This window comes from Calliphora vicina, chromosome 1 (genome assembly GCF_958450345.1).
Source record: "Calliphora vicina chromosome 1, idCalVici1.1, whole genome shotgun sequence".
In the NCBI taxonomy this organism is placed as follows: Eukaryota; Metazoa; Arthropoda; class Insecta; order Diptera; family Calliphoridae; genus Calliphora; species Calliphora vicina.
In genome coordinates this window covers 167,472,882-167,500,482 of record NC_088780.1, presented here as the reverse complement: position 1 = coordinate 167,500,482, position 27,601 = coordinate 167,472,882, and the positions used below count along the sequence as shown (strand labels likewise).

Genomic DNA, 27,601 nt, shown 5'->3' with positions numbered 1-27,601 from the left:
TATTCTAAATTATTTCGTCTTAATCCTAGTTCTAACTCTTATAGAATATGAATTGTTTGCAAATGAAGATTATATTTAATAAAAAGTAAAACAATTTAAATTAATCTAAAAAATTAATTTAAAAAACGCTAAATTGAAAGCAAAAATAAAAAATAATTTACACTCTATTAATCTTATCTCCATTGTTCTCTTTAATGCTGTTTATTTCTCTATCACTCTGGCTCTTACTCGCTCTCTTAATAAATATTTAAACATTTAATAATGATAACAAAGAGTAAAATTAAGTATTTTACTAACTAACAAAAAAATACAAAATTTAGTCGTAGTTGCTACTTCGGCGGTGTTTAACGTGTCATTTTTTGGTTTCAAATAAAAAACTTTAGAGACATTAACAGAAAATCTAACGCATTAGTGCAAAATCGTAAAAAATTGCATTCAGTATAAAAAAAAGAAACTTAGAAACTTTTCAAATAAAATAACAAAGAACATTAACTAAAAATGGCTCAAAAAACAAGTGTATGCATTGTCGGTTCTGGCAACTGGTAAGTTATAATTATTTTTATTTCAATTATTGCATTTAATTTGTTTTAGAAATTTGTATTTAATAATAGTTATATAACTTTGTTTGCATAATATGGTTACATTTTATTTAAATTCCTTTTGTAAATTGTTATACTTTTATAATTTGTTTTTCAGGGGCTCTGCTATAGCCAAAATTGTGGGTGCCAATTGTGCTAATTTGCCCGAATTCGAGGAACGTGTTACCATGTTTGTGTATGAAGAAATGATCGATGGCAAGAAATTGACAGAAATCATTAATACCACCCATGAGAATGTTAAATATCTACCCGGACACAAATTGCCCCCAAATGTGGTAAGTTCAAGGTTCAGGATTTTATTATTATTTTTTTTTCATAAAAATTTATGATTTCATTTATGGAAAACTTTAGTTTCTTATCAACATAAAAACAACTGCTCTAGTGTTCGATCAAAAACAGAAATTAAATCTAAAAGCTAAAATTGAATTAGCCAATGACTAATTGTTTAATAAGGCCATAACTGATAATATTTGTACCATGACCATTAAACAATTAAACTTTGAATATCTAAAAGAAATAATATTTAATGGAAATTTATTTTGCTTTTGTGTAGGTCGTTTTTTTATTATTGTTATTATTATCATTCGAATAAGTTTTTATCTTTATTAGCATTTTATCTTGTTACAACATTAGGTTTTTCAGTTTTTTTATTTTTATTTAGATTTCTTATGTAATAAATTATTTGTTTGTAAAAAATGTGAAAATGTAAAAAGCTAAACATTTCAATGCTCTTGAAACAAAACAAATGCCATTTGTCGAGTGCATCTCTTTATTTGTGCATGCAACACAAGGGTTGCCAAATTTCATTTTAATAAATATTTTCAATTTATACAAATCAATTAAATATTAATTTTATTTACACCTGCAACAGTAAACAAACAAACATTTTCTTAACTATAAAAAACAAGAAATAATTTTAACAAATTGGTGTTAAAATTTTTTTTTCGATTTTTTAATTTTATTAACAAAACATGAATTTTTTTAATTCATTATAACATGATGACTTTTCTACAATTTGACAATTCTAATGATATATATGTAAATAAAATTATAAATAAGAATCTGTTTAAATTTGTATCTAAACCCTTGTGTTTTTTTAGTTTGTTATGGTTTTGTGCTGAATACATTGTTTTAGCATTAAACTTAATTTATGAAACAAAATTTTAAATTCAAATCATGCAGTAATTTAAAATTGTTGTTTTATACATTAATGAATACAGAGATTCAAACATTGATTGATATCATATGTTTTAATTAACCCAATTTCATTCAGCTTTATGATTGAAATTCTCAATTTAATAAATTAATAATAAAATTTATTTTTTAAACATGTTTTTATTGAAAGAAGAAAATTAATTTTAAATTAATTCAAACTATTTATTACATTATAAAATTTATTTTATGATATAGAGCTTGTAAAATTGTATAATCTAATAAATATTTTGATTTCGAATTTAAATTCGAATTTTTGAACATTGATAATACTTTCAAATTCATGAAAATTTAGAATTTTTTTCTTTAAAATTTTAAGTTTATTTTCTTCTTTTTAGAGCACTCTAAATATTTCGAATTTCCAAAACATTTTTTAAAAAGCTTATATGAAACTACATTGAAAATATTTTAAAATTCATGAAAATTTATATTTTTTTTTTCCAATTTTTTAGTTTGAATTAGGAAAATATATGAAATTGGCCTCAAATAAATGTAAAATAATTTTTTTAAGAATCCATAAGATTCGTACTTAATTTCGAATAATCGAACAAAATATTGCATTGTCATCTGAATGCCAAATTTTTGTCTAAGTATTCGGTCTGTTGAAACTGGTTCAAAATTTAGTTTGAAAATACCTTCAAATTCATAAACATTTTGATTTTTTTTTTTTAATTTTAAGTTCGGTTTTGGAAAATGAAAGAAATGTAAGCCTTAAAAAACTAAATTAGTTTTTTATTAATCCTGAAGATTTAGAAAATATTTTAACAGCTTTAAAAAAAGTTCAAACTTAATTTCGAATTATCGAACAAAATATTGCATTGTTATCGGATATATGATTGAATGCCAAATTTCAAGCTATTAGGTCTGCGGGAACAGGTTCAAAATTCAGTTTTTCTTTTGATGTAAACTAACATAAAAACAAACAAACTAACATTGTAAGTAGTGTTCTAATTGAGAAAAATTTGCCGGTATTTTTTTTCATTCTCGATAAATTTCGGTAATTTCTTTATAAGATTTCTTCTTCTAACAGATAAAACAGAATTATAACATTATATTCATAGATTTTTTTCGAAGAATTATGATTTAAGTAACCTACAACTAAAAATGTTTAAGCCATAACAAAAAAATTTCGACATTTATATTGAATAATTAGCAATAAATTTGGTTATCACAACCAAACCTATTTTATACATATGTGTGACAAAAAGAGAAAAATCTTCGAATTAAAACAAATTTAAATTTTAATTTCTTAAAAGAATTATTAAGATACTTAACATTAAAACTTGTAAGAATATTTATAATATGTATTTTCCCAAAACCCAAACTACCTAAATTTTGGTAATATTTTTGCCTATATTTTGGAACAAAGTAAATATTTGCATAACTTGGCAACCCTTCCATGTCATTAGGTTTAGCTTTTCTTTACACTTTATTCTCATTTATATTATTTACACAAATAAATTCTAAATACACACAAGTGCTACATACATGCAATTATTATTACAGTTTAACAAACAAATTTCTAATAAAAAAAATCACTTTTTTAATAATCAATTCTACTACATCTTACGTAAAAAATTTCCATACATTTGTGCATGATGTAGCACTCACTCTTCTTTTAAATGAAAGTAAAATACAAGTAGCTGCATTCACTGTACCCCGGTTCGAATATGTATTACCTAATACAAAAAACATTGACATTGAAATATTTCATTGTTACGATGGTTTATTTTTAAACAATAAGATATGTATGTATCTACAAGTGTAGAAAGAAACATTTTCTCATTAGTTTCTCTTTTTTTTACTTTCAATGTTGCACATTGGCCAACAGTATGAATGGTTGTCATTTCATTCTTTCATTTTGCTTCATGTAACAATCAAATGCTCTTGACGTCATCATGTATCAAGACATTAAGAATTTTGAAATGTTGCAAAACTGTTTTTTAGATTAAAAGTATTGAATTGTTTGTAACGTAATTTGATTTACAGATTTAAAACAGCTGAGGAATTTAACAATATCAAAAAGTAGTGAAATAGTACAATTTTAATCATCCCCGAACAGGACTAAAATTTACTATTTTCAATTGCAATTGTTTGTTACATAGATACAAAGTATATTTATAAATATTCTTTGCATAGATGCATGTGTGTATGTTTCATATTTTTAATGCAATTTCCTCTCTTAAATGTAAGAGGGAGATGTTTTCTCTTCTTTTCTTTTTCATTGTTTGTTATATACAAACATATCTACTTGCAAATGCATTAATGCCATTGGTAAGAACTGTAGGTCAAGGCCAAACAAATTTATAACAAACATTAAAATGTGTCTGTTGTTGTTGGCCTGTTATAGACATGATGTTGGTAGGGTTTCTTTCCCAACATTGTTTTGCTTAATTTTTCGCAAATTGTCATTTTGACATGATAATTTATTATTTGTTTTGGAAATATTTTTTTAATTTGCATAAATTATTCCGAGACAATTTAAGAAAACCAATTAATACGCTTTAAATCTAAATACATATTCATTTGAAATTATTACTCCCAAAATAAGGTAACATCATTTTAACAATTTTAAATTGATGGGAAAATAACCATTGAAAAATTAAAATTATATCTGATATAAACTTAATTTCTCTAATTTAATATTTAAACAGAATGACAAACACATGTCCAAATTAAGATTTTGATTTTCTTTGTAAGTTATTGATCATTATCTATTAACTATTCGTTTTTACGTTGTTTTGCTTTTAATGTTACATACATATGTATATAATCTGGATAGTCATTTGTACGGAAGTAGACATAACGATGTCAGTTGGTTGAAATACGTTTTCCGAAACTCCTAGATATCCTGCGAACAGTATTTTCGTATTGATATCGGATACTTAGTTCTGTAAATAAATAATATTGAGTGTATAACTTCAAAATGCGGGATTCACAACAGATGGTGTATCTATGGAACGCGGGGTTTGTCTTTAATAACTTATGTATATGGGCAATTCCACGAGAATGACAACCACCAATGGAAATTCAAAAACCCTTGAAATTTTTTTTCAAGATGATTTGAATAGGATGTTACTATGTTAATATGTGAAAGTATTTAGAGCTTATTACAATATGTTAATGGCGGCGAAAACAAAGCACCCAATTAGCATGTAATATGAAATGAATTTGACTCTGATTGTTTTTTGCTATTATCAGATTGTTTATTGAAACCGAATATATATTTTCTATTTATTTTTGTAGTTTTTGTATACATATATTTACAGAATATATATTGTTTTACTATAAAAGAAAAATCTGTCACGTACGATATTAAATTTAATTTATTATAAAATCATCCAAAGTTTGTTTTTATTTAAATATGATGGATTGTAAAGGAAAAATATTTCGTTTAGTGTAAGAAATTAAAAGAAAACATAACGCCTCTCACGATTCGAATAATTTCGCATATTTCTACATGTACCACAAAATTACTTCCGTTTTATGTCACGTACGATATACCCTTATTTAGCTCGATATTTTGGACAACAATGTTTCGAAAGAAGTTTTTATTATTTTGAAATACCCTCTAAATGGAACATAAAGACCAAATTATTTTTAGGTACTCTTATTTTTGCAAAATCAATTCCACTCTATAGGCGTACAAATGTCACGTACGATGACATAGAATTGCTCATATGTAATTTTAAAGTGTTCATATCAGACACGGATCCAGGTCAACAATTTGAGGATGGATGCAATATTCCAAGAGAACACTAAGTACCTATAATTAAATTACAATCTATTAATTTATATACTTTTTTTGACTAAAAAATAGCAAGAAAGTAAATTTTAGCAGATTCTTACTATTGCTGTTCAGAATCTTATCATTTCAACAGAACAAAAATCTAAGTACTTTAAAAAAGTAAATATTTTTGGAATTTCGAATTGTTGATGGCCTTCAAATATAAATGTTGTTGTATGATAAAAACAAAAACATGTATCAGTCATAACAATCGTATGTTTTGATGCCTATCAAAGTAAAACAACAACAAATTTGTCAACAAAATTTCTTTTACTAGTGCAAATACAATTTAAACCGCAAGCGGACGGCTAGGAAATGTAATTGAATTTTGTTTGTTGGAATTTTTAAATTTAATTTCTAAAAATTAACAAGAGGCAAAATATCTCAAAATATAGAAATTATGATGACCTATATTGAACTTGGCAAAAAGAAAATTACTGTGATTAACTTTTTTCTAATAAAAGAATTGGATTTTTAGCCTTTTCAATCTTATTGCAACAACAAGTTTCCAACCATTACATGCTAAAAATATGTTTCATTTATTTGTCCAGACTCAGTTCGAAGGACCATAAACAAATTTCAGACTTATGATAGAAAACTTGTAGGGGAGGGTGTGTTAGACAGAAACAAAATTAATTAATGATGAATTTTGGGAAGCTAAAATCCAATTGGTTTAACTCACCAGAGACTTCTGATATTGTTTATTTAAAATTGTCGCCTGTCGTCGAAATTGTAACCATTAGCTTAAACATGTATTATATTTGTAATTATTGTTTATTTTTTTAAAAAAAGCTGGTATTTGGCACTTTTACTTGATTTATATTTTTTAACAAAATAAATAATAAACAATATCACAAGTTTATTGAACTTCATATCCATGTGTTGTTGCTTTCCTAAGCCACCTTACAAAATAATATTTACTGGACATCCGAAACTTGCTACGAAATCTATTTATGCATGTAAATTTATAAATGCCCAAACAAAATGCAAAGTGTATGCATAAATTGTAGGTATTAAATGTTATCGAAGTAGCATTAAAAATCGTTTTAAAGGTTCATTAAACATTAAATACTAGTTGTATAAGTAAAAAAAACCAAACAAAAAAAAGTAATCATAATAAAAGAAAACCTCTTGAAATAATAATCTAAGAATTACTGGTTATTTATTGTAAAGGAGGGGCAATTTTTTGTTTATAAATAACATTTTTTAAGCCTACAAGGTGAATCGTCGTATCTACTAACCACATTGCAGATATATTTACTTGTAAACATTAGGGTGGCCCTAAAAAATCGATCCCAACTAAAATAAATGCTTGTGTGTTTTTAAGATACCATTTGACAAAAACAGCTTGATTAGTTATACCATTAGTTATTTTAACATTTATGGCTGCTAATTTATATTTAATAGTCAGTTAAAAACACATCTCTTAGACAGTCCAATAACTTGATTGATTATAAACAAACCTTCCTCCGACTACTTTACAATAGATTACAGCTTTAGGTAAAATAACTACTTTATACACTGAAGTACAAAATAAACGTTTTAAAAGACTACACTCTAGATTACTTAGGGACACTTAAATGACAATTGTTTTCTCACTAGATTACCTGGGATGTATAAAGTAACCAATTGACTTCTAACTGCACTACAAAGAGCACATACGTGTCAAATGATCCAAAGTATATAAATTGAAGTCAGCCAAGTGATCAGACATTAATGACAATTATATACAAAAAAATTGAAACTCCTTTATCTAGTTAAACAATTAATGTTTTCAAATTCGAATCCTTTAGGGGAGAAAACGGGTAAAGACTATGTTGTGGTCAGTTTATAAATAGATAAACTGACTCGATTTACAATTTTGGTTATATACAAACCTGACACCATTCGTCATTTGTAACGGAATGGCTAAGATTTTGTTCTACCTTCGTTAGACTGCAATTAATTCTGTTAATTCGCAAAAAATAAATATTTTATTTTTTATACCCTTCACCTTCGTGAGAAGGGCATATATAAGTTTGTCATTCCGTTTGTAATTTCTACATTTTTCATTTACGACCCTATAAAGTATATATATTCTGGATCCATGTAGATAGCGGAGTCGATTAAGCCATGTCCGTCTGTCTGTCCGTCTGTTAGTTGAAATCAATTTTCTGAAGACCCCAGATATCTTCGGAATCCAAATCTTCAATAATTCTGCCAGACATGCTTTCGAGAAGTTTGCTATTTAAAATCAGCAAAATCCGTCCATAAATTACGGAGATATGAGCAAAAAACCGGGACAACCTCGATTTTTTACCTATTTTTGATCTATATATGGATTACTAAGTCATTAATATAGACAATATGGATATCTAATGATAGATATTTCAAAGTCCATTGCAACTATGTAGATAAGGCTATAGTAAGTTGGACCTACAATGGGTCAAAATCGGGAAAAATATTTTTTGACCCGAATTTTTTTTTCATCAAAAAAATTTTTTCGTCATAAATTTTTTTTTCAAAAAAAAAAAAAAAATTAAAAATTTAATTTTCAAAAAATTTTAAAAAAACTTTTTAAAAAAAATTAAAAAACAATTTCGAAAAAAAAAATTTTTGAAAAATTTATTTTAAAGTATAATTTGGTTACTTGTTTTAATTTTTAATTGGCAATGTTTTGCTTAATAAATAAAAAATTAATGGGCTGTTTTTCTATAGCGAACGAGTGCTTTGAGTGGACGTTTTACATGTATTTTGTTTTTGTTACAATAACAAAACACATGTTAAATTTCCACTCAAAGTACTCGTTCGCTATAGAAAAACAGCACATAAGTTAAGATATTAATTAAAACTTGAAGAAAACCCAATAATATTAAACAAAATTCAAATGCACGGCTGGTGGTTTTATTCCAAAAATTGTGAAAAAGCAAAATACTAAAATAATTCCACTTTCGATCGGAATAGAATTCAGGGATAGCCGTGAACAATCACGAATTTTTGGAATATTTTGAATAATGAACTTGTTATTGGTATATTTGGGTTAAATATTTTTTCTTGTATGAATCTTCTGCATTTGTTTTGAAGCTTATTTTAGAGAAAATCAAGTTCAAAATCAATCACATAAAACTAAGGAAAATAATTCCCGGGAATTCTCGCACAATTTCCCGGAATTTCGGGATTGTAAATTTTGCTGAATTCACGGGATAACGCGTGCCGGTAATTCCCGTGAAAAACTCTATTTATTTTAAAAAATATGAATTTTGAACCTGTATAAAAAATAAACTAAAGTGAATTTCGAAATTCTGGAGAACTTTAAATTTTAATAGTCCATGGAAATCATGAATACCAAATATAATCGAATTCTGAAGAGTAAAGGTTCATAAATGCATGATTTTAATCGAAATTTTTCGATTCGTCTATATTTTAAAATAATTTTATATTTTATTTTAGTTGGAAACATCGATTATGTTTTTTGGCTCCATGCTGACGGGTCAAACCTAATATACAAACATATTTGGATCTAAATATATGAACAACAGTTGTCGTAATTAGAAAAAATATAAACTCAATTGAAATATAACGCAATTTTATTAACTTATTTAAAATTGTTTAAATTTATTACAAATTTTCTAAAATTCAATGAACTTTAATGCTGAAATATTTAATTGTTTAATCTAACATAAAGATTTCTATTTTGTGGACAAAGGCTGTATATATGTTTTATTTTCAATTTGCATTCCATTATTTTGGCATAATATCAAGAAATGAAAACTGCATATAAAAATTGGCTTATTTGTTTATAAATTCATACATACATACATATGTAGTATAAATTCATAAATAGAAATAAATTCAAAATGACATGTGCGCATTCTGAAATGTTATTGTTTATATAAATATGTCTCTTCTACTCTACACCTTTTCAACTCATCTGATAACCTTGTCATGCACGTAAATCTATAAAGATTCTTTATAAATTGTTGATAAACTCTCTTTTAAATAAATTTAGGAAGTAATTCATTTAACGTATGTACATATTTAAATATTTAAATACAACTTAGCTGAAGATTGAAAATGTCCTAGTAACATAGGCCCTAAATATTTGTTTTAATTATACCGAAAATGGTAAAGGGTTTAATACGATTTGACTAATTTATTACTGAAATTTGAAACCATATGTAATTAAATCTAAACAACAATACACTACAATCTCAAAGACCATTTTGAAAACTAAACAAACATTCATGCTTATTTTAATAAAAACTCAATCGTATCTTAAACCAGGAAGATAAGAACCTACTACATACAAATTTATGTATACATTATTTCTATTTTGGGTATTTGTTTAAAATAATTTTATTTTATTATTACCAAATACAACTTACGAAATGTGATCGCTTTATTTTATTTTGAATATGAATGTATGTCAATTATATTAATATGTAGATGTGTTTGTTTTTATTAAGTAAGTCTCATTATTATTATTTGACGTTATTTATTTATTATCAACAAAACACATTTTTGGTTGAGAGTTTTAAAGTGCTTAGAAAAAAACTTTTGTTTATTTATAACTTTACACTTCTCTGTACAAAGAAACAAAACAAATGAATTATTTAAATTTTTATTATTGATAAGTTTTCAATACAACTGGAAATCTTTCACTCCAAATAAATTAATAATGTGACATTTAGAAATACAAAAGATCGCTCCATAACCAGTTTGATTTAATTTTAATGATAAACACACTTATTCTGAATATAATTATTTGTTTAAAAACTTAAATAATTTATTGTGCTAGAGTAGTGGCTATTTTTTAAATTCATTTTAAAATACTTGTAAATAAAATGTTAGTAGAAACACTTAAAGTTTATTTATTTCTAAAAAATTAGATAATTATACCCACACTCAAAAAAATGGGAGTATATTAATTTTTCATTTCGTTTGTTTCGCCTCAAAATATTTGTTTCATACCCTCATTAGTATTTTCATTCTGGGTTCTCGTAAGATTCTAACACGATCCAGCTCAAACGAAAGGAGATAGCTTGCAAAAATATTTTTTGTTGATAAGATTTGTTTGGTATTTAAAAGCAATATCGATCCATGATTACACCTAGCCCCCATACAAATGTCCCTCGGAATTCGGTTTGAACAGTTGGCTAACCAGAAAAGTTGTTAAACAAACATATAATAAGGTATTTTTCTTAATAAAATAAACAGCAATTTTGTTAAAAATACTGCAACAAGAAATTTCCAACCATAAGAGAGACATTATTTATGTGGTAGATCTTACCGGATTGATAAGTCATAGGTTCTAAACCAGTTCGAAGGACAATATATTAATTTCTACACAGAGAAAACAGATTCGTGTTCACAACCGAATTTGGCGCCAATCGAATTTTGTCGGTTGCAATAACTATCTCAAAATTCGATTGAAATTACTGAATTTATTAGTACTCGTAACTGTTTTCAAATACAATTCGGTGAAAGGGACAGAACGTATCAATGACTACTGTGAATTAATTTCAAAATAATTTGACTTTTCTTTTTTAAAATACCTTTATTTAATAAACATTTATGTATGCATCTTAAAGAAAGATAAACATAAATTACAATTGTTTTTAGTGTTTTAAAGTATGATGTGATTTACAGTTAGCAATCCGTTTGTTCTTCCTTCTTTTTAATTTTTCCTGCAGCCACTGAATTATGCTCGCATCTAGCAACTATCCAGAGTAGTATCATTCATGTGCCTTCAGTAAAATTGGTTTCAGTTGACAGAGTCAACTTAAATGTACTTGTACGGATGTTGGTTGATCGTCTTGTTGGCCTCAGCATTTGGGCAATGTTAAGGTTATTAGCGTGTTTTGAACACTATCACTTCAATAAGTGACAACCACTGAACTGCAATTGAATACTTTTTAGCTTTGTACATTATTTTTTCACTTAATAGATTTTATAGTGGGAAAATATTGTTTTCTGGCTAGTTGAGAATTAGTTTTCGGTCTATTTCGGTGGTTCCACTCACGATTTTTTCTTCTTTAAACTCCTAAAAAAAATATTAGAAGGTCCTTAATGAAACATACTTATATTTTAGGAAATAAATTGGTGTTAATTACTTAAACATCCGTATAATTTAATTTTTGTTACAAAATTTATTCACAGATTAATAATTTTTGTTTTTAAATTCATTTTAATTGTTTTTTGTTTCTTTACGAATGTCAGTAAAATCTATCATTTCATTACTTTCCGTCGGTTGAGAACACCGAATTGGCATTTTTCATATAATAACCGAATTTATCGACTACAAACCCCAATAGTGTTGGTTGTCATTTCCAAATTAACCAAAATTATATTAGTAAAGACACAAACCAACATTTTACAGTTATTGCAACCACAATTCCACAACAATAACTGTATTTCAGTTCTAATCATTAAAAAACGATTAAATATACAGGTATTTATTGATTAGAATATAATGTTGTTTAACGTAATTAAATTTTGATAATTACAACCGATTTTCAACCAATCTGTTTTCTGTGTGTAATTTATGGTTCGAAATTTGTTGTTGTATTTTCAATAGAGGGTTAAAGGCAGATTCGAAATAATTTATTGAGGAACTTTGGGAAATAAAATGCACTTGGGGCTACTTATCAGAGACTTCTGCTATTCTCACATCAGTAAGTGGAGACAATAGCAATATCCAATTCTGGTATGACATGCACAGAAAAAATTATATTTCAATTCAAACATTTATCCCATATTTATCTGGTTTCAATTATTTCGTAATTAAATGAAGTATTCATTTGCTCAAAAACAAAATTTCTTGATATTTTCTATTGAATTTTGAGTTTTGAATTTGATTATTTAGACAATTGAATATACAATTTTCGTTATTGGTTGAATTTCAAATACAAAAATTATTGAATAGATAATTTTCGTAATTGAAACACAAAAAATAACAAAAATGTGTTTTCAATTACGAAAATTATCTATTCAATAATTTTTGTATTTGAAATTCAACCAATAACGAAAATTGTATATTCAATTGTCAAAATAATCAAATTCAAAACTCAAAATTCAATAGAAAATAGCTATGTTCAATAACTAAAAGTTGTTACTAGTTAGTAACAATTGCGTTCATTAACTCAAAAACTTGCAAGTAGAGAAAAAAACAAGAGCGTATAAATTTTAGAGAGTGTTCTCTCGTTGCAAACTATTACGAGTTCTATTTTGAACTCGTAATAGTTAGCAGCTTATATTTTATATGTTATATGTTTTGTGTTATTGTTTATTTATTTAAAATTTTATTTTTGTGGTGAAAAAATGCCAAAACAAAAGAATTTTCAATAAAATTAAAGAAAATGTGAGTATTTATACATTTTAAAAGGAATAAAATAAGAAAATAGTGTGTATAAAACAATTGTTACTGGAAAAGCGTTCATTTACTTTTTACTATTTTTGAAGAATTTAAGAGAGTAATTTTGTAAATTTTGATTTTAATCTCTCGTTGCAAGTATTTACTGGGAAAGTAAATGAACAGACCTAATATGAAGAAATTTAGTTTTTGAGCAAATGAATACTTGATTTAATTATGAAATAATTGAAACCAGTTCAATATGTGACAAATATTTGAATTGAAACGGTTTAAGAAATAGTTTTTTCTGTGTGAAATCATAGCCTCATTATTTGTATAATAAATTTTTTCTGTGCCAACATTCTATTTGCACATCAGCGATTTTGATTGTCAAGTTAATGATCAAATATGAATTTGAATAAATTTTGTGTTATTTTGGATTTTGTATATAACTGTTATATAAATTAGAAATTGCCCCTAGGGGAATTCTCTTTCCCCTAGGGGTATGATTAGTTCCAAAGTTGTATAAATTGGTTCTTGCTCCTATACTTTATATGAAGATGACCTGTAAATTTAACATCATGTCTTAGGCAAGTGTAAATTGACACCTTTATATGTATTAGGACAGGTCGCGGAACGAACCCAAAGGATCTGATCTGTTTTGAATATTATAATAAAATGTTTGCCACAATTGAACTAGTAAAAAATGTATGGACAAATTTAAAACTCATCTGTTTCAAAAACGAAGGGCAGTTTTGTGTGAGGTTAGGATAAAAAAAATTTAACAAAAGTTTGAGCTCAATCGGTTAAAAATTGCCGTGCCGCAGAGGGTTAAAGTTCGTGAGAACATGCTATTTTTTCAGTTTTTGTAGAAATGTTGCCATTAAATAATTACTTTAGCAATTTAATATAAAAGACTCCAAATATGTACGTAACTGTCGTTGTAATGAATTATATAAAAGGCAAAAATTGGTTAAAAAATGTTATAGTTAGTTAACGTGTCTCAGGACACTAGAACAAGAAATGTGGGAACAAAATTAACATATTTTGAGAAATATTAAAATAAAAGCTAATTTTTACTTAAAATATATACGTATTTACTTGTATATGAGTTTTTGTCTTCGTTAACGTTAACGTTCAAATTTAAATTTTCAAATTTCCATTTAAAAATTTTGTTAAACAAATTTCAGAATTTTTTGATCATCACACAGAAATAAAAATATTAAAAAAAGATGTCAATACCTCCTACAGTTTTTCCGTACCTGCGATTTAGTAAAAATTTCAGAGTATATTCAGAATTATCTGGCATATAATATTCTGTATAGGTTTTACTTAAAATTTTACTTAAAACGGCAGTCAAAGACCTAACTCAGTTGTCAAAAACCTAAGTGGTGATGTGTATATTATATTTTCATTGGTTTGAATCGTTGGGTATTGTTTATACAAATTTTATAACTTTAATAATCATCAAAGAATTAGACCGTTAATATTTGTTGATAAAAAAACATTAAACAAATTTCAAATTCCAAACTATGTATGTATATGAAGCCATACGAAAAACGCCTCTATACTTAATTTAATTTAAACAGAATCATCCAAATACTTCTTAGCAACACCCAAAATAATAATATTTAACTTTATCTATCATGTATTTGTGAATGGACAATTATATTTTAGCTATTTTTGTTTTCAAATGCCAAAATATCAATAACACTTATTTACGTCTACAGATTCCTTATCTCCTCTAATAAAATTTAACCCTACATATGTACAATGCATATAAACTATTGCTAAAGTTCTTTATTAAAACAAATAAATTCATGTGAATGTGTTTTTTATTATTATTTTTAGGTTGCTGTACCCGATTTGGCAGAGGCCGCCAAAGATGCTGATGTTTTAATTTTCGTTGTGCCCCATCAATTTATTCCCAATTTCTGTAAAACACTTTTGGGTAAAATTAAGCCCAATGCCCAAGCAATTTCCCTAATCAAGGGCTTTGATAAGGCCGAAGGTGGTGGCATTGACTTGATCTCACACATTATTACACGTCATCTGAAAATTCCCTGCTCCGTACTTATGGGTGCCAATTTGGCCAACGAAGTGGCTGAGGAACAATTTTGCGAAACAACCATTGGTTGTCGCGACCCCAAATACGCCAAAATCTTGCGTGATCTCTTCCAGGCCAATCACTTTAGAGTTGTGGTGGTTGAGGACTCTGATGCTGTAGAAATCTGTGGTGCTTTGAAGGTAAACTGGAAATTCTATTTCAATTTATATAAAAAACTTAATTAAAAACACTTTCTAGAATGTGGTGGCCATGGGTGCTGGTTTCGTTGATGGCTTGGGCTTGGGCGACAACACCAAGGCTGCTGTTATCCGTTTAGGTTTAATGGAAATGATTCGCTTTGTGGAAATCATGTATCCCGGCAGCAAATTATCCACCTTCTTTGAAAGCTGTGGTGTGGCTGATTTAATTACCACCTGCTATGGTGGCCGTAATCGCAAGGTTGGCGAAGCTTTTGTTAAATCTGGTAAAACCATTCAACAATTGGAGACTGAAATGTTGAATGGACAAAAACTACAGGGACCTCTTACTGCCGAAGAAGTTAGCTACATGTTGAAAAACAAAAATTTGGAAGCCAAGTATGATTTAATTGGTTTTGTTTTAGTTGAAATTGTTATATGATTAATTTTCTTTTTATTAAATTTCTTTAAAGGTTCCCCTTGTTCACCGCCGTTAATAAAATCTGCTCTGGTGCCCTCAAACCCCAAGAATTAATTGAATGCATACGCATTCATCCCGAGCATATGTAAGTTGTACTTCTTCAATCTGTGTAAATGTTCTTCTTTTTCTGTTAATTTGATTTAATTTGTATTTGTGTGTCTATCTTGATTTCTTCGAATTGCTAAAAACAATTTAAGAAGAGTTCACGTTTTGGTGCAAATGCGTTGACCTTAAAGCAGCTTTGAAGTTATCTTAGCCTAGCTTTTCTTCTTTTTTTTTAACGAAATTTACTTTTCTTAAGCTGAAATGTAGCATATTTGTTTAACTTTATTATTTATTTCGGGGTAACTTAAATCCAGCTTCAAGCTAAGTTTTCCAAAAATTTTACTTTGATTTTTCTTTAAATGCTGCTTATTTTGTTTGTTGATTGTAAAAACAACATAAGAGAAGAAGTAATGTTAAATAAGTATATAGGTTTAGAAATAACACTGTAAATAATATTTCAACTTTTAAAATGAATAGGTTTCCGATGAAAAAGTTATTGATTTGAGGAACCCTTTGGAATCGTAATATTTCATTAAAATCGAAGATGTCAAATCGGAAAATAGTAGTTTTCTGTCCATTTTGATATGGATTCTCCCATAGGTTTAGTATGTAAAATTTCAACTTTTGAAATGAAACATAAAAATGTCGAGACACTCAAATTTAATTTTGGATCGTTGAAAGATCAGGTCAAAATCATGAGATATTGCATTTTTAAGTTTGTATTGCCTATGATTAATTTGGATTATATTTTAAGGCATAGGGTAGAACTAGACGCTCAACTGAGAGTAAAATATTATATTTTATGGATGACTCAACAACAAAATACATTGATTTACATCAAAGCGAATTCATACAAGGTGGTGTCAGTTCTACAAAAACAACAAGACTTACCAAATGTAAAAACGGAAATGAAACATTAAAAAATGTGTATTAAAACTTAATAAAGAGATAAGAAAACATTTATGACCGATAAAGTCCTATTTAGGGAGGACATTTGTGAAATAATGAACCGATTTCAGACAGTTTCAATAGGCTTTCTCTTATGCCGAAGAAAAGACATGAAGAACGGATGGACGGATATTGTTCGATCGACTCAGATAGTGATTGTTGTGTAGGGTCTAATAAATATTTTGTTAATAAGCGTAAAGTATGTTGATATTGAAATAAAAAACACGATTTGAAAGACGCTAGAACCAAAAAGTATAAAAAAAGTAGTCAGCTGTTTGACTGACTCCACTTTGTATAGATTCGTAAAATGAATATCTGCGATATCTTCTTATTAAGAACTGATATTTTAAAAGGGAATTTGAATTGATATTTGATTCTACGACCCAAAATTAATATTACGTATATTGGCGTTTGGATGTCAATTTAACGTTTTTACAGTGTAATTAGTCTTTGCTTGAGTATGCAATTTCCGAAAAGAACATTTAAAAATTAGATTTTTCATTTCAAATTCGATATAGAACAATTGAGATTAAATGGGGATGGAAAATCTCATTTCCAGTTGTTGATTTCTGATTTAAAAATCTAATTTTAAGTTGTTTTCTGAATTTGCAATGAAAAATCCGCATTTTAAATTGTCTTTTCTCAATTTGTAATGTAGAATTAGATTTTTTGAGAAAAATACGGGTTTTTAAATAGAAAGAAATGGATTAGTCCATGCTTCAATTGTCTTTAGAATATAGAATTTTATTTTAAGGAGAATTTAACTAAAGTTTAGTTTAATAAAACTATCAATTTACAATATAAATTGTGTTTAATCACTGTGCTCATATATTTGCTCCAAACTGTGAAAATCTCTCGTGTAATATTTGATTTATTTATAATTTTAGTTAAACATTTTGTTTTTAAATTGTAACTAATTAAATAAATTTTAATTATTGTTTAAATATCATTCTTACAGGATTCAGAACGAAAGCAATTAGTTTAGTTTATATGTTTACAACACAATTGTCATAAAAATAAATTTCAAATTCATTTATATGTAAAACATTGAAACCTAATTAAACGAAATTGTGAAACTGCACCCACTGTTCAAGCATTTTGCACTAAGTGTTGTAAAAATAAAAGAAAATTGAAAAATACTATTGTAAATAACCAAAATGTAAAATGCAAAATGTTCAAATTATTAGGAACCAATCAAAAACAATCAAATTTTATGAGAATATGTACATTTCTTTTTTGTAAATTTTAATTTATTTCCTTCCTATCATGCAGCTATAGCTCCTAATGAATATCATTTGACACCATAATACATTCATAATATTTTAATATCATTTGTTGTTTTGTTTTTAGGCAATCATCATCATCACTGCCGGCACCAAAGCTCTAATAAGTTGTTACCCAGTCCTTAAACAAAAGCCATACATGTTTATACAAGTCTTAAAAATAACAAAAAAAAAAAAAAAAAACACAAACCTAATACTAATAGTGTGTTACTGTCTAAATGCTAACTAATTGAACAGCAACATGTTACACTATACTTTCCACTTGCACCACCTTCAAACAAACACCTGACTTACTAAACTATTTACGGAATCATATTAAGTTTAAACCAAAAATTATTTCAATCTTAAACAAGTAACAGTTTAAGAGGCTCAAAGTTTTACAGCCTACTTTTAGCTATATTGAAATATATAAACACCTAAAAGTATGCCTTGTTTTGAGACAGACTTTTGAGCCCATAAACTGGACTTACTTTAATATGCTTTTTTTTAAAGCAAATTTAACACATCATCATTTATTGTTTTCTTTTTTTTATTATTTTCTAATTTTAATACATTTTTATTTCTCTATTCTTTTGCTATTTTTTGTACATAATAAAGTGTAATTAATTGTTATATGATAAAAAAACATGCATTATAAAACAAAATTTTAAAATGAAAACCATTTTTATAGTTGATAAATAAAATTTTTCTAGAAGAAAATCCCAAAAATCAGTTTCTTAATTGGCCAGCAAAATTTATTTTAAATGTTAAATGTAATGCTTGTCATTGCCTAAAATGTAGATGAGTTGAACTTCCTTTCCTTTTCATAAACCTTATTATTTTCTCTTTTTATTCCACAGGCAAAAATTATAAATTATTTGTAAAGAATCTGCCTAAATTATTTAAAAACCAAAAATCTCTAAAAAAAACCTATTTAAATAACATCTTTTAAACAGCTAACCAAAAAAAAAGCTTAGACATTTTAACTTAAACGCATAAACTGTGATTTGTTTTCTTTTTACAACAACAACAAAACCTAGAAGAAAAACACCAGCACAATTTAATTTATTAGATTGCCTTGAACATTTAAACCAAAATTAATTAAATACAAAAAGGTGCTTAAATCTAATACAAACCATGTCTTTTAAACACCCTAAAATTTTAAGGCATATCTTGAACTTCCTCTCAATTTAAAAGTAGCAAACTTGTCCTTGTACTAAAATCATTTATTTTAACCAACAAAAGAATTATATTTTTAAAACTATATTTAAGTTGTAAGTAAGTAAAACAACACTTTTACAACTAAATATGTATTTTTGTTACAAAAATTAAAATAAAAACAAACAAAAAACGAAGAAGTACCTAAATTAAAATAAAACAAATGAAATATATTAAATATTTATTAAGTAAAAAGCAAAGAAACAAACAAAACAAACAGACGAATTAAGGACGACAATTTATTTTTATTGTATAAAAGACCATACACAAACAAAAAATACAAACATATTTTAGTTTATAAACAACAATGAAACAAATTTAAAAAAATATAGTATATTATTACAATTTTAGTTAATATTTGTGAAAATAAATTTATTATATAGATAAACTAAATCCCAAAAACTATGCAATATTTATTAATTATTTATTTATTTATTGTTGACTTTGTTTATTACTACTCGTATTATCTATCATCTATACAAACAGAAATGTGTGTAAGTAAATTTATTTAATAATATTTAATTAAAACACTAGCAAAACATTTAGCACACATTGTTTTGTTTTGTTCTGTTTTATTTTCAATTATTTCAAGTGGCATAATTATTGGCTGATGAGAACTTTGAACACACTATGTATGCAAGTATTTACTATTTGCCTAAAATTTGTTATCGCTATTTGTTTTATTATTTTATGGTATTGCGTTCAATGCGAGGGTGGCTAAATTAATTTTGGTAAATTTTGACATTTCAATTTTTCGAATTTTCTCTCGTTTCCTAAATTAAGTTTTTCAGTTATTGAAAAGTATCAAAATTCGAATATCTTGTAAAACTGTGTTCCGATTTGGCTGATTGAGGAACCATATGAAAGGTTATTATGTCCTATTTAAATTATATAAATACATTAGAATATATTTATTTAAAAGTGCATGCAAATGCAATTTCCTGATACATTTTTGATAATTTTTAAAAAAAATTAATATATTAAGGCCGGGTAACTTATAAAAATTTTAAACATAGTTAAGCCCTAATCAAAGTTTAAGTAAATATGTATATTTTTTTTCATATAAAATATACATACAGTGACGGACATTACAATAGAATCACTACCAATATTTCATTTAAAACCAGGAGCAATTATAAGGATTGGTGTGGGCCAGAAAATATAAAAATTGGTAGTAATGATAAGACATGGGTTAGACGTCCAAAAAATGGCAAAAACCAAAAACGTTTAAACATGGTTGGGGAAATATTATTATATGGGGATGCTTTTCTTGGTATTGTGTTGGTCCAATTTATTGGATTAAAGAAAATATGGATAAGCACTTGTATGTACATAAATATTTTGGAGAATGTTATAAAGAATGGAATATGCCCTTAAAATGTCTCTTCCAGCAAGATAATGACCCAAAGCACACGTCAGGTCTTGCCAAAAAAATGTTTTTTATATAACAAAATTCATGTTATGGAATGGCCGTCTCAATAACCAGACTTAAATCCTATGGAAAATAGTAAAAGACAAACTCGGACCTGAAAAATTTAAAAACAAGGTAGAACTTTGGCAGAAAATTCAGGAAATATGGTATGCAATTTCCCGATCTACATGCGAAAGTTTGTTAAATTCAATCCCCAAAAGATTTGATGCTGTTATTAGAAATAATTGATTATTATTAAGAAAACAATATTAAGAAAACAACGAATTCTTATGATGATTTTTTATTTTTAATCATTTTAAGACTGATTCTATTTGAATGTCGCATATTTTATTTAGTCTTTTAGATTTGACATCGTTTTTAACATAAGAATGTCTTATTTTTTTCTATTTATTGTTTACGTTATGAGCATTAATATATAATGAACAAATTTTAAATTTTGAAATGAAATTTTATAGTTTTACCGCTTTAATCGAATTCATATGTAGTGATTCTATTGTATTGTCCGTCACTGTATAAGTAAACAGCACAATAAAAATTATTCTGGGCCAAGAAGTTCTGCTATTTTTTAAAATTTAAATTCCAACACGTACAATTTTTTTTTCAAAATTTTTTTTGGAGAATTTTTAAAAAAAAAATTCGAAATTGTTTTTTTTCCATTTTTTTTAATTTTTAAAATATTTTTCCTGATTTTGGCCCATTGTAGGTCCAAAATAATACAGCCTTATATACATCGTTGCAATGGACTTCGCTATCTATAACGATCCGGAATATATGTATATACTTTGTGGGGTCGCAAATGCCGAATCTTGTATACCCACCGCCAATATGTGGGTATTTTTTTTTCATTTATTGACAATAAAATATGTTTCTGATATAAGTGTTATATGGGGGGTAGGGTCAATTATGAACCGATCCTCACAAAAGTGGTAGAAAGAAAGATTTAGGTTCGTATAAAACATGATTATGTCCAATTTCATCGCAATATTAACTATTACACGACAATTATGAATGTTCAAGTCATATTCTTCTAGGGACATTGTATGGGGACCTTGAACAAATGTTGTTCGATTTTCGACATATTTTAGAGTGTAATTTCAGAGTACTTAGAACTAATTTGTGCAAAACTGTAGCATGATTGCCGTATAATCAACATATTTATTACTGCTCAATCAGAATTTATTAGTTTGTTGTTCTATACAAAAGACTTAGAAGTCTTATATTCCAGTCGATGGGACATTTGTATGGGGCCTAGGTGTAATAATGGACCGATATTGCCCATTTTCAATACCAAGTTTTTGTGAAAAAATTTCAGGCTAGCTACTTTCGTTTGGGCCCTATCGTGTTTTCAATAGACAGACGCACATAGATCGTCTTAGAATCTTATGAGTACCCAGAATACATATATATATATACTTTTCTGGGTCTGCGATGAATATTTCGATATGTTACAAACGGAATGACAAAATCTATATACCCCCCTTATGACGGGTATGCAAATAACCGAACAAAGTAATTGGTAGTGACGTGTAAATATGAAATAAATGGCTCCATAGTGTTTAATTGTGTCAAAAATTAACTAAATCTGAAGGTAAACTTTTAGGTGATGATGTACGGTGGAATTAATGATATATTTTCTTCAACTGATCAAAAAAGGTGAGTTAATAAATAAAAGAATATTGTATTCTTGTATTTTTAGATTAATATTTCTCCCGGACTTAATTTTACCAAAATTCCCATTATTTTCTCTGCATAGAGAGTTCAAAACCCAAAATTTTTATTTTTTTTAGTTAAAGGAGGAGACGCAATAATAAATTAAATAACTTAGAATTTGTATTTGTATTAGATATCAAGTTTTTTTTGTATATACGAGTTATAGACAAACGTTGTTTAAATAAAAATATTGAGTTTGACATTTTGTTCACACAAACAATTTACTTAGACCCCTTTCACACTAGGCAATTTAGTTGCGCAAGTCTCTTGCCCAACAACAAAATTGCATGCTAAATTTTCGTCTCCTTAACCCGACATTACCTCTGGCATCAACAAACACAAGAGACTTGCGCAACTAAATTGCCTAGTGTGAAAGGGGTCTAACTTTAGTTCTACTATAGTTTATAATTGTTGCCTACCAAGTAATTTGTCATTTGACTGTATTGATAAACTTTTTCGTTTTATATTGACAGAAGTATTTGAAAATTTGAATTTTAAAAAAGTAACATTACTAAACTGACTGATTTATCTTCGTCCAGACAAAACTGTAGGTTCCTCTTATGCAAAGTGCATCCAGTAAAGGGGGATTTCTGTAATTCGAATGAATTAGATAGTAATACATAGTAAAATTTTAATACACTAATTCATCTAACCTAAAAAAAAAGCAGACATTAAAAATTTAAACCCTTTAGGGAAGAAGGTAATAATAGTATTTTGGCCATTTTTATTAGAAATAATGAAATTTTAAAAGAGTAACGTTAACAAAGGATATCTCAACTTCGTCTAGCCAAAACATATTAAGTATGACTGTAGGTTACCCATCTGCGAAATACATCAACTAATTCGAATACATAGGGTTAGGTACTGACTAATAACTGATCAAAATAAAGCAGAAACGTGTTTGGTACTTTTTAAAGTTACGACCGATTAAAGGTTCAAAGTTCATATTTTAATATCATTATTTTAAAAGATGCGTGCAAAATACCTAAAGTCCACGAACAAAGGACTATCAATTGCCTGACTAAAATTCATATTTCAAAAAAATACCAAACTGTTTATGCAGATTTTTGAGTTTTTTATAATAATGTGCTGTTTTTATAATACAAGTGAGTACTTTGAGTGGTTAATTTACATGTTTGTTATTGTAACAAAAACATACATGTCAAATTTTAACACAAAGTACTCGCTTGTATTATAAAAACAGCACATAAAAGTGGATTTGGAGCGATCACAGATTGAGCTTATTTTATTTAGAATCAGAGTATATACGAATTTATTAACGATTTAAGATATTTGAGTTTATTTATACTAAAAATCTATTCTTGGTATTAAATATGAGTGATCACTGATTGAGCTTATTTTATCTAGATAAGTTCGAAATGTTATCTAAATTTCAATCATTATCTGATACAGTTTAGACAACAACATGTCGAGTAGAGTATCCAAAACCGAAAACCGGCCAACCGGTTTTTTCACATTTGTAAACTCGACCGGTTTCGGTTTTCTTTAACATTTCGGTTGTTTGAAAAACCGGTTTTTGTAAGACGGTTAACCGGTTTTAATGAAATATATATTTTCAAAAGCTCATTTCAACATATTTTTGAAAAATTTTGATACCATTTTTAAAAATATTGATTAATTCTATAGAAAATTGTAGCATTTCGTAAAATACATACATATATAAAATAATTGCCTTAAGAATTCAAAACTTTTAAATTAGCATATTTTCCATATTGAATTAAATAAACCGGTTAACCGGTTTTTTTGAAGACAAAAACCGAAACCGGATAATCGGTTTTTTTAAAAGATACTAATGAAAACCGGTGAAAACGGGTTTTTAAATTAGCCTGTTTTTTGGACACTCTAGTGTCGAGTTAGTATGAGTTGACGTATCGAATATTATGGATGAGAGGGCGTTGTAGAATATCGAAAATGCTCTGTTACGGAAAAGGACCAGGACTCACTTTGATCTAGGTAGGTATACTTACTGGGCATTTTATGATTGGAAATTTGTCAGAATCTACTGTTTAGCCATGTTATAATTTATGCAGATGATGGCAGAATGAAGATGAGAAGGAATCAGTACAAAATGTTCTATGTTGAGCAATACAAGAGCGCAGACTAAGATGTATTGGTATGAGCCTCAGCATGATCTGGTCTGTCTCTAAGATTTAGTGGAATTATCAGAAAATACTTTGATTAACATGAGAACAAGATTTATAAAGTAGTCCGAATTGAGATGCTGATCCCAATGTATCAATGTATAGCATAGAAATAGACATAACATTAATTAATTAATAATACATACTCATATTGTATTTTATAAGTTTTTTTCTCATACTCCATTTAGATGTCTCATAATGAGTGCGGTTTTGAAAATGTAAAAATAATCACAACTTGAGTGTTTTACACTTGATTGAGATTGTGAGATATCATCTGGAACAAAGGTTAGTTAGTATTGTTAAATGCAAATAAATACAAAGAAATATAATAAAATAACCTCTAATTTGGGGCTTTTTCAATCATTTTTGACACCCAACTGTTTTGTTTTAGTTTTATTTTTTTTTTTTTGTTTTTTATTGCAACATTTTTTATATTATTGTATATCATCTGTTGCAACATACAATTTTATGCCATTATGATTGTTATTGCTATAAACAAATAATGTTGTGGTTTAAATAAGTGCAAAGTTGCTTTAATATAAATTTACAAAAAAATAAAATAACAAGTCTAAATTATTAATACCTTAGGTGGCCCTAAACAAAAGAGAAATACAAATATATAAATTATGCATTAAAAAAAGAAACAAATAATACAGAGACACATCGACTGATTGACAGACAAAACAACACAAATCAATGAATGAATGAATATTAATTTAGTCTGCCTAAACACATTCATGAAAACTGATTAGAGCTGCAAATTAAAACAAACAATCAGCAATAGTATGCATTTACTTACAAATTTTTAAATTAAATAAATGATAGTATTTAATTTAATTGGATTTTCTTATCCAAACCAAGGGATTATGATGGTTTTAAAACAAAGGATTTAAAACTATATTCGGTTGTGCCGAATCTTATATACCCTTCACAAAATTATACTTTAAATTAAAAATTTTAAATATTTTTAGGTAAACAAAATTCAAATTTTTTTAAATTTATAAGTGAAATGATTTTATTACAAAAAATTTTTTTAGTTCAAATTTTAAAATAATTAAAAGAAAATTGTTTAATTTATTAGTGAAAAAAATATTATGACAAAAAATTTTTTGGGTGAAAAAAATTCGTGTTGAACAATATTTTCCCGATTTTTACCCATTGTCGGTCCGACATACTATGACCTTATATAAGCAGTTAAAAAGGTCTTTAAAATATCTATCATTTGTTATCCATATTGTGTATATTCATAACTTAGTAATCCAGATATAGATGAAAAATAGGTCAAAAATCGAGGTTGTTCTGGTTTTTTCTTTATATCTATTTGTGGGAAATTTTTTCGATTTCAAATAGCAACCGAACCGGGTCTGTAGCGGATATATATTCTGATCTATGTAAGTTATTCGGCGGCTACGGAAAGTTGATATCAACATACATACGGAAATGTACATATATATCGACTCCGTTATCTATAACTATCCAGAATGTATATACTTTGTGGAGTCGCAAATGAAGAATGTAGAAATTACAAACGGAATGACAAATTGATTTGTTTATATAAAGCTTTTCAAGAACTTTTAAAAATAGTTGACTGCTTAAACCATTTATCAAACTTTTATCACTTTCTGAAATATTAACATCTTTGAAAAACAGTTTTTCTAATTCTAAAATGATGTTTAAAAATGATAAGTATGCAGATATTTGTTTCTTTATTTGTTAAATATATGCATGAAAGAAAGATACATAAATAAATTAATGCTAATTAAGCAAATTTATGTTAAAATTTTTTGTCTACTCATTATTGCGTCATTTGACTAAAGTTCGCTAAATATTTGCTAGACATGTTTTTATCAATGATTTATAGAGTTTAAGTAAAACAGAAAGATTAATTAAACTAGTGAATTTGTTATTTTTGTTTTACACCAAAAAAATTTGGTATTTTTATCCCGGAATATTTAAGACAAACAATTTTAAATAATTAATGTTTAATATATTTGAGGGGAAATCCACTAAATAGTAATTAACATTATTTATATTAAATCAAGAACCGGCCTGGTAGTATTTTTGGATATTTTTAATTTATTTTTTAATCTAAATTTTTAAATTGTTAATATTTAAATAAACCACAACAATAATAGAAAGTAATTCTTTCAATTAAATAGCAGACATTAAAAAAAAACTTGGGATTTTTAATAAATCTAATACGTATAATTAAAAACATGTAAGAGAGCTATATTCGGTTGTGCCGAATCTTATATGTATACCCTTCACCAAATTATACTTAAAATTATTTTTTTTTTTAAATATTTTTATTTAAACAAAATATTTTTTTTTTTAATTTTTAAAAAAAAAAAATTTTTCCAAATTGTTTTAAATTTTTAAAAAATTTTCTTTTTGGTAAAAGGATTTTTTAACAAAAAAAAAATTTTTGGAGAAAAAAAAATTCGGGTTAAAAAATATTTTTCACGATTTTGACCCATTGTAGGTCCAACTTACTATAGCCCTATATACATCGTTGCAATGGACTTTGAAATATCTATCATTAGATATCCATATTGTCTATATTAATGGCTTAGTAATCCAGATATAGATCAAAAATAGGGCAAAAATCAAGGTTGTCCCGGTTTTTTTCCTTATATCTCAGCCATTTGTGGTCCGATTTTGTCGATTTTAAATAGCAACCGATAATTCCCGATATATTGATATTGACGGACAGACGGACATGTATACATCGACGACTCTGTCTATAACTACAATTATGAATATTTAAGTTATTTCCAGAGGGGGGCCATATATGGGGACCAGGGACAACTTTGTAGCCATAACTGTAAAATTAGGTCACTACTGTAGAATCATTCGATTGGCTACAAATTTGGTTGCTATCACGAATCTGTTTTCTCTGTGTAGCTAAACTTCGAACAGGGAAAAGGAATAAATTCGTTTTTAGCTAACCTCCGTAGAATGGCAATAAATTGATTGATACAGAGTTTAAATACTTTTAGAATTATAGTTAGTTCTCCAGATATTCAAAATTAATTATTTACTTTGTGCCACAACTACTAATGCAATCCCGACCATTTTCAACCAATCTGTGTAAAATTGTAAGGGAGCTATGCATACAAAGTTTGAAGAACCTTGTAATTATTACTTTGTATGGGACGTGACTCACATCCT

The 27,601-nt window shown here is 27.0% G+C and overlaps 1 protein-coding gene across 3 annotated transcripts; it reads left to right on the top strand.

The window, feature by feature from the left end:
- Positions 1-323: 323 nt before the first annotated feature.
- Gpdh1 (Glycerol-3-phosphate dehydrogenase 1) lies at positions 324-19,528 on the top strand. Of its 3 annotated transcripts, none has more exons than XM_065498102.1 (6): positions 324-542; positions 697-874; positions 14,780-15,175; positions 15,234-15,571; positions 15,646-15,738; positions 18,769-19,528. In XM_065498102.1, the coding sequence occupies exons 1-6, from the start codon at positions 499-501 to the stop codon at positions 18,779-18,781; spliced, it is 1,062 nt and encodes a 353-aa protein (XP_065354174.1). In that variant the 5' UTR covers positions 324-498; the 3' UTR covers positions 18,782-19,528. The 3 variants fall into 3 exon arrangements, with proteins under 3 accessions (XP_065354174.1, XP_065354173.1, XP_065354172.1); XM_065498101.1 differs by lacking the exon at positions 18,769-19,528 and adding an exon at positions 17,605-17,727; XM_065498100.1 differs by lacking the exon at positions 18,769-19,528 and adding an exon at positions 17,997-18,637 and having other exon boundaries at positions 327-542.
- The last annotated feature ends 8,073 nt before the right edge of the window (positions 19,529-27,601 follow it).

Bases quoted from the DNA above. Each gene is read 5' to 3' on its own strand.
- Gpdh1 (XM_065498100.1), top strand. From the start codon at position 499: ATGGCTCAAAAAACAAGTGTATGCATTGTCGGTTCTGGCAACTG. The intron at 875-14,779 runs GTAAGTTCAAGG...TATTATTTTTAG, and splicing joins ACAAATTGCCCCCAAATGTG to GTTGCTGTACCCGATTTGGC. The intron at 15,176-15,233 runs GTAAACTGGAAA...AACACTTTCTAG, and splicing joins AAATCTGTGGTGCTTTGAAG to AATGTGGTGGCCATGGGTGC.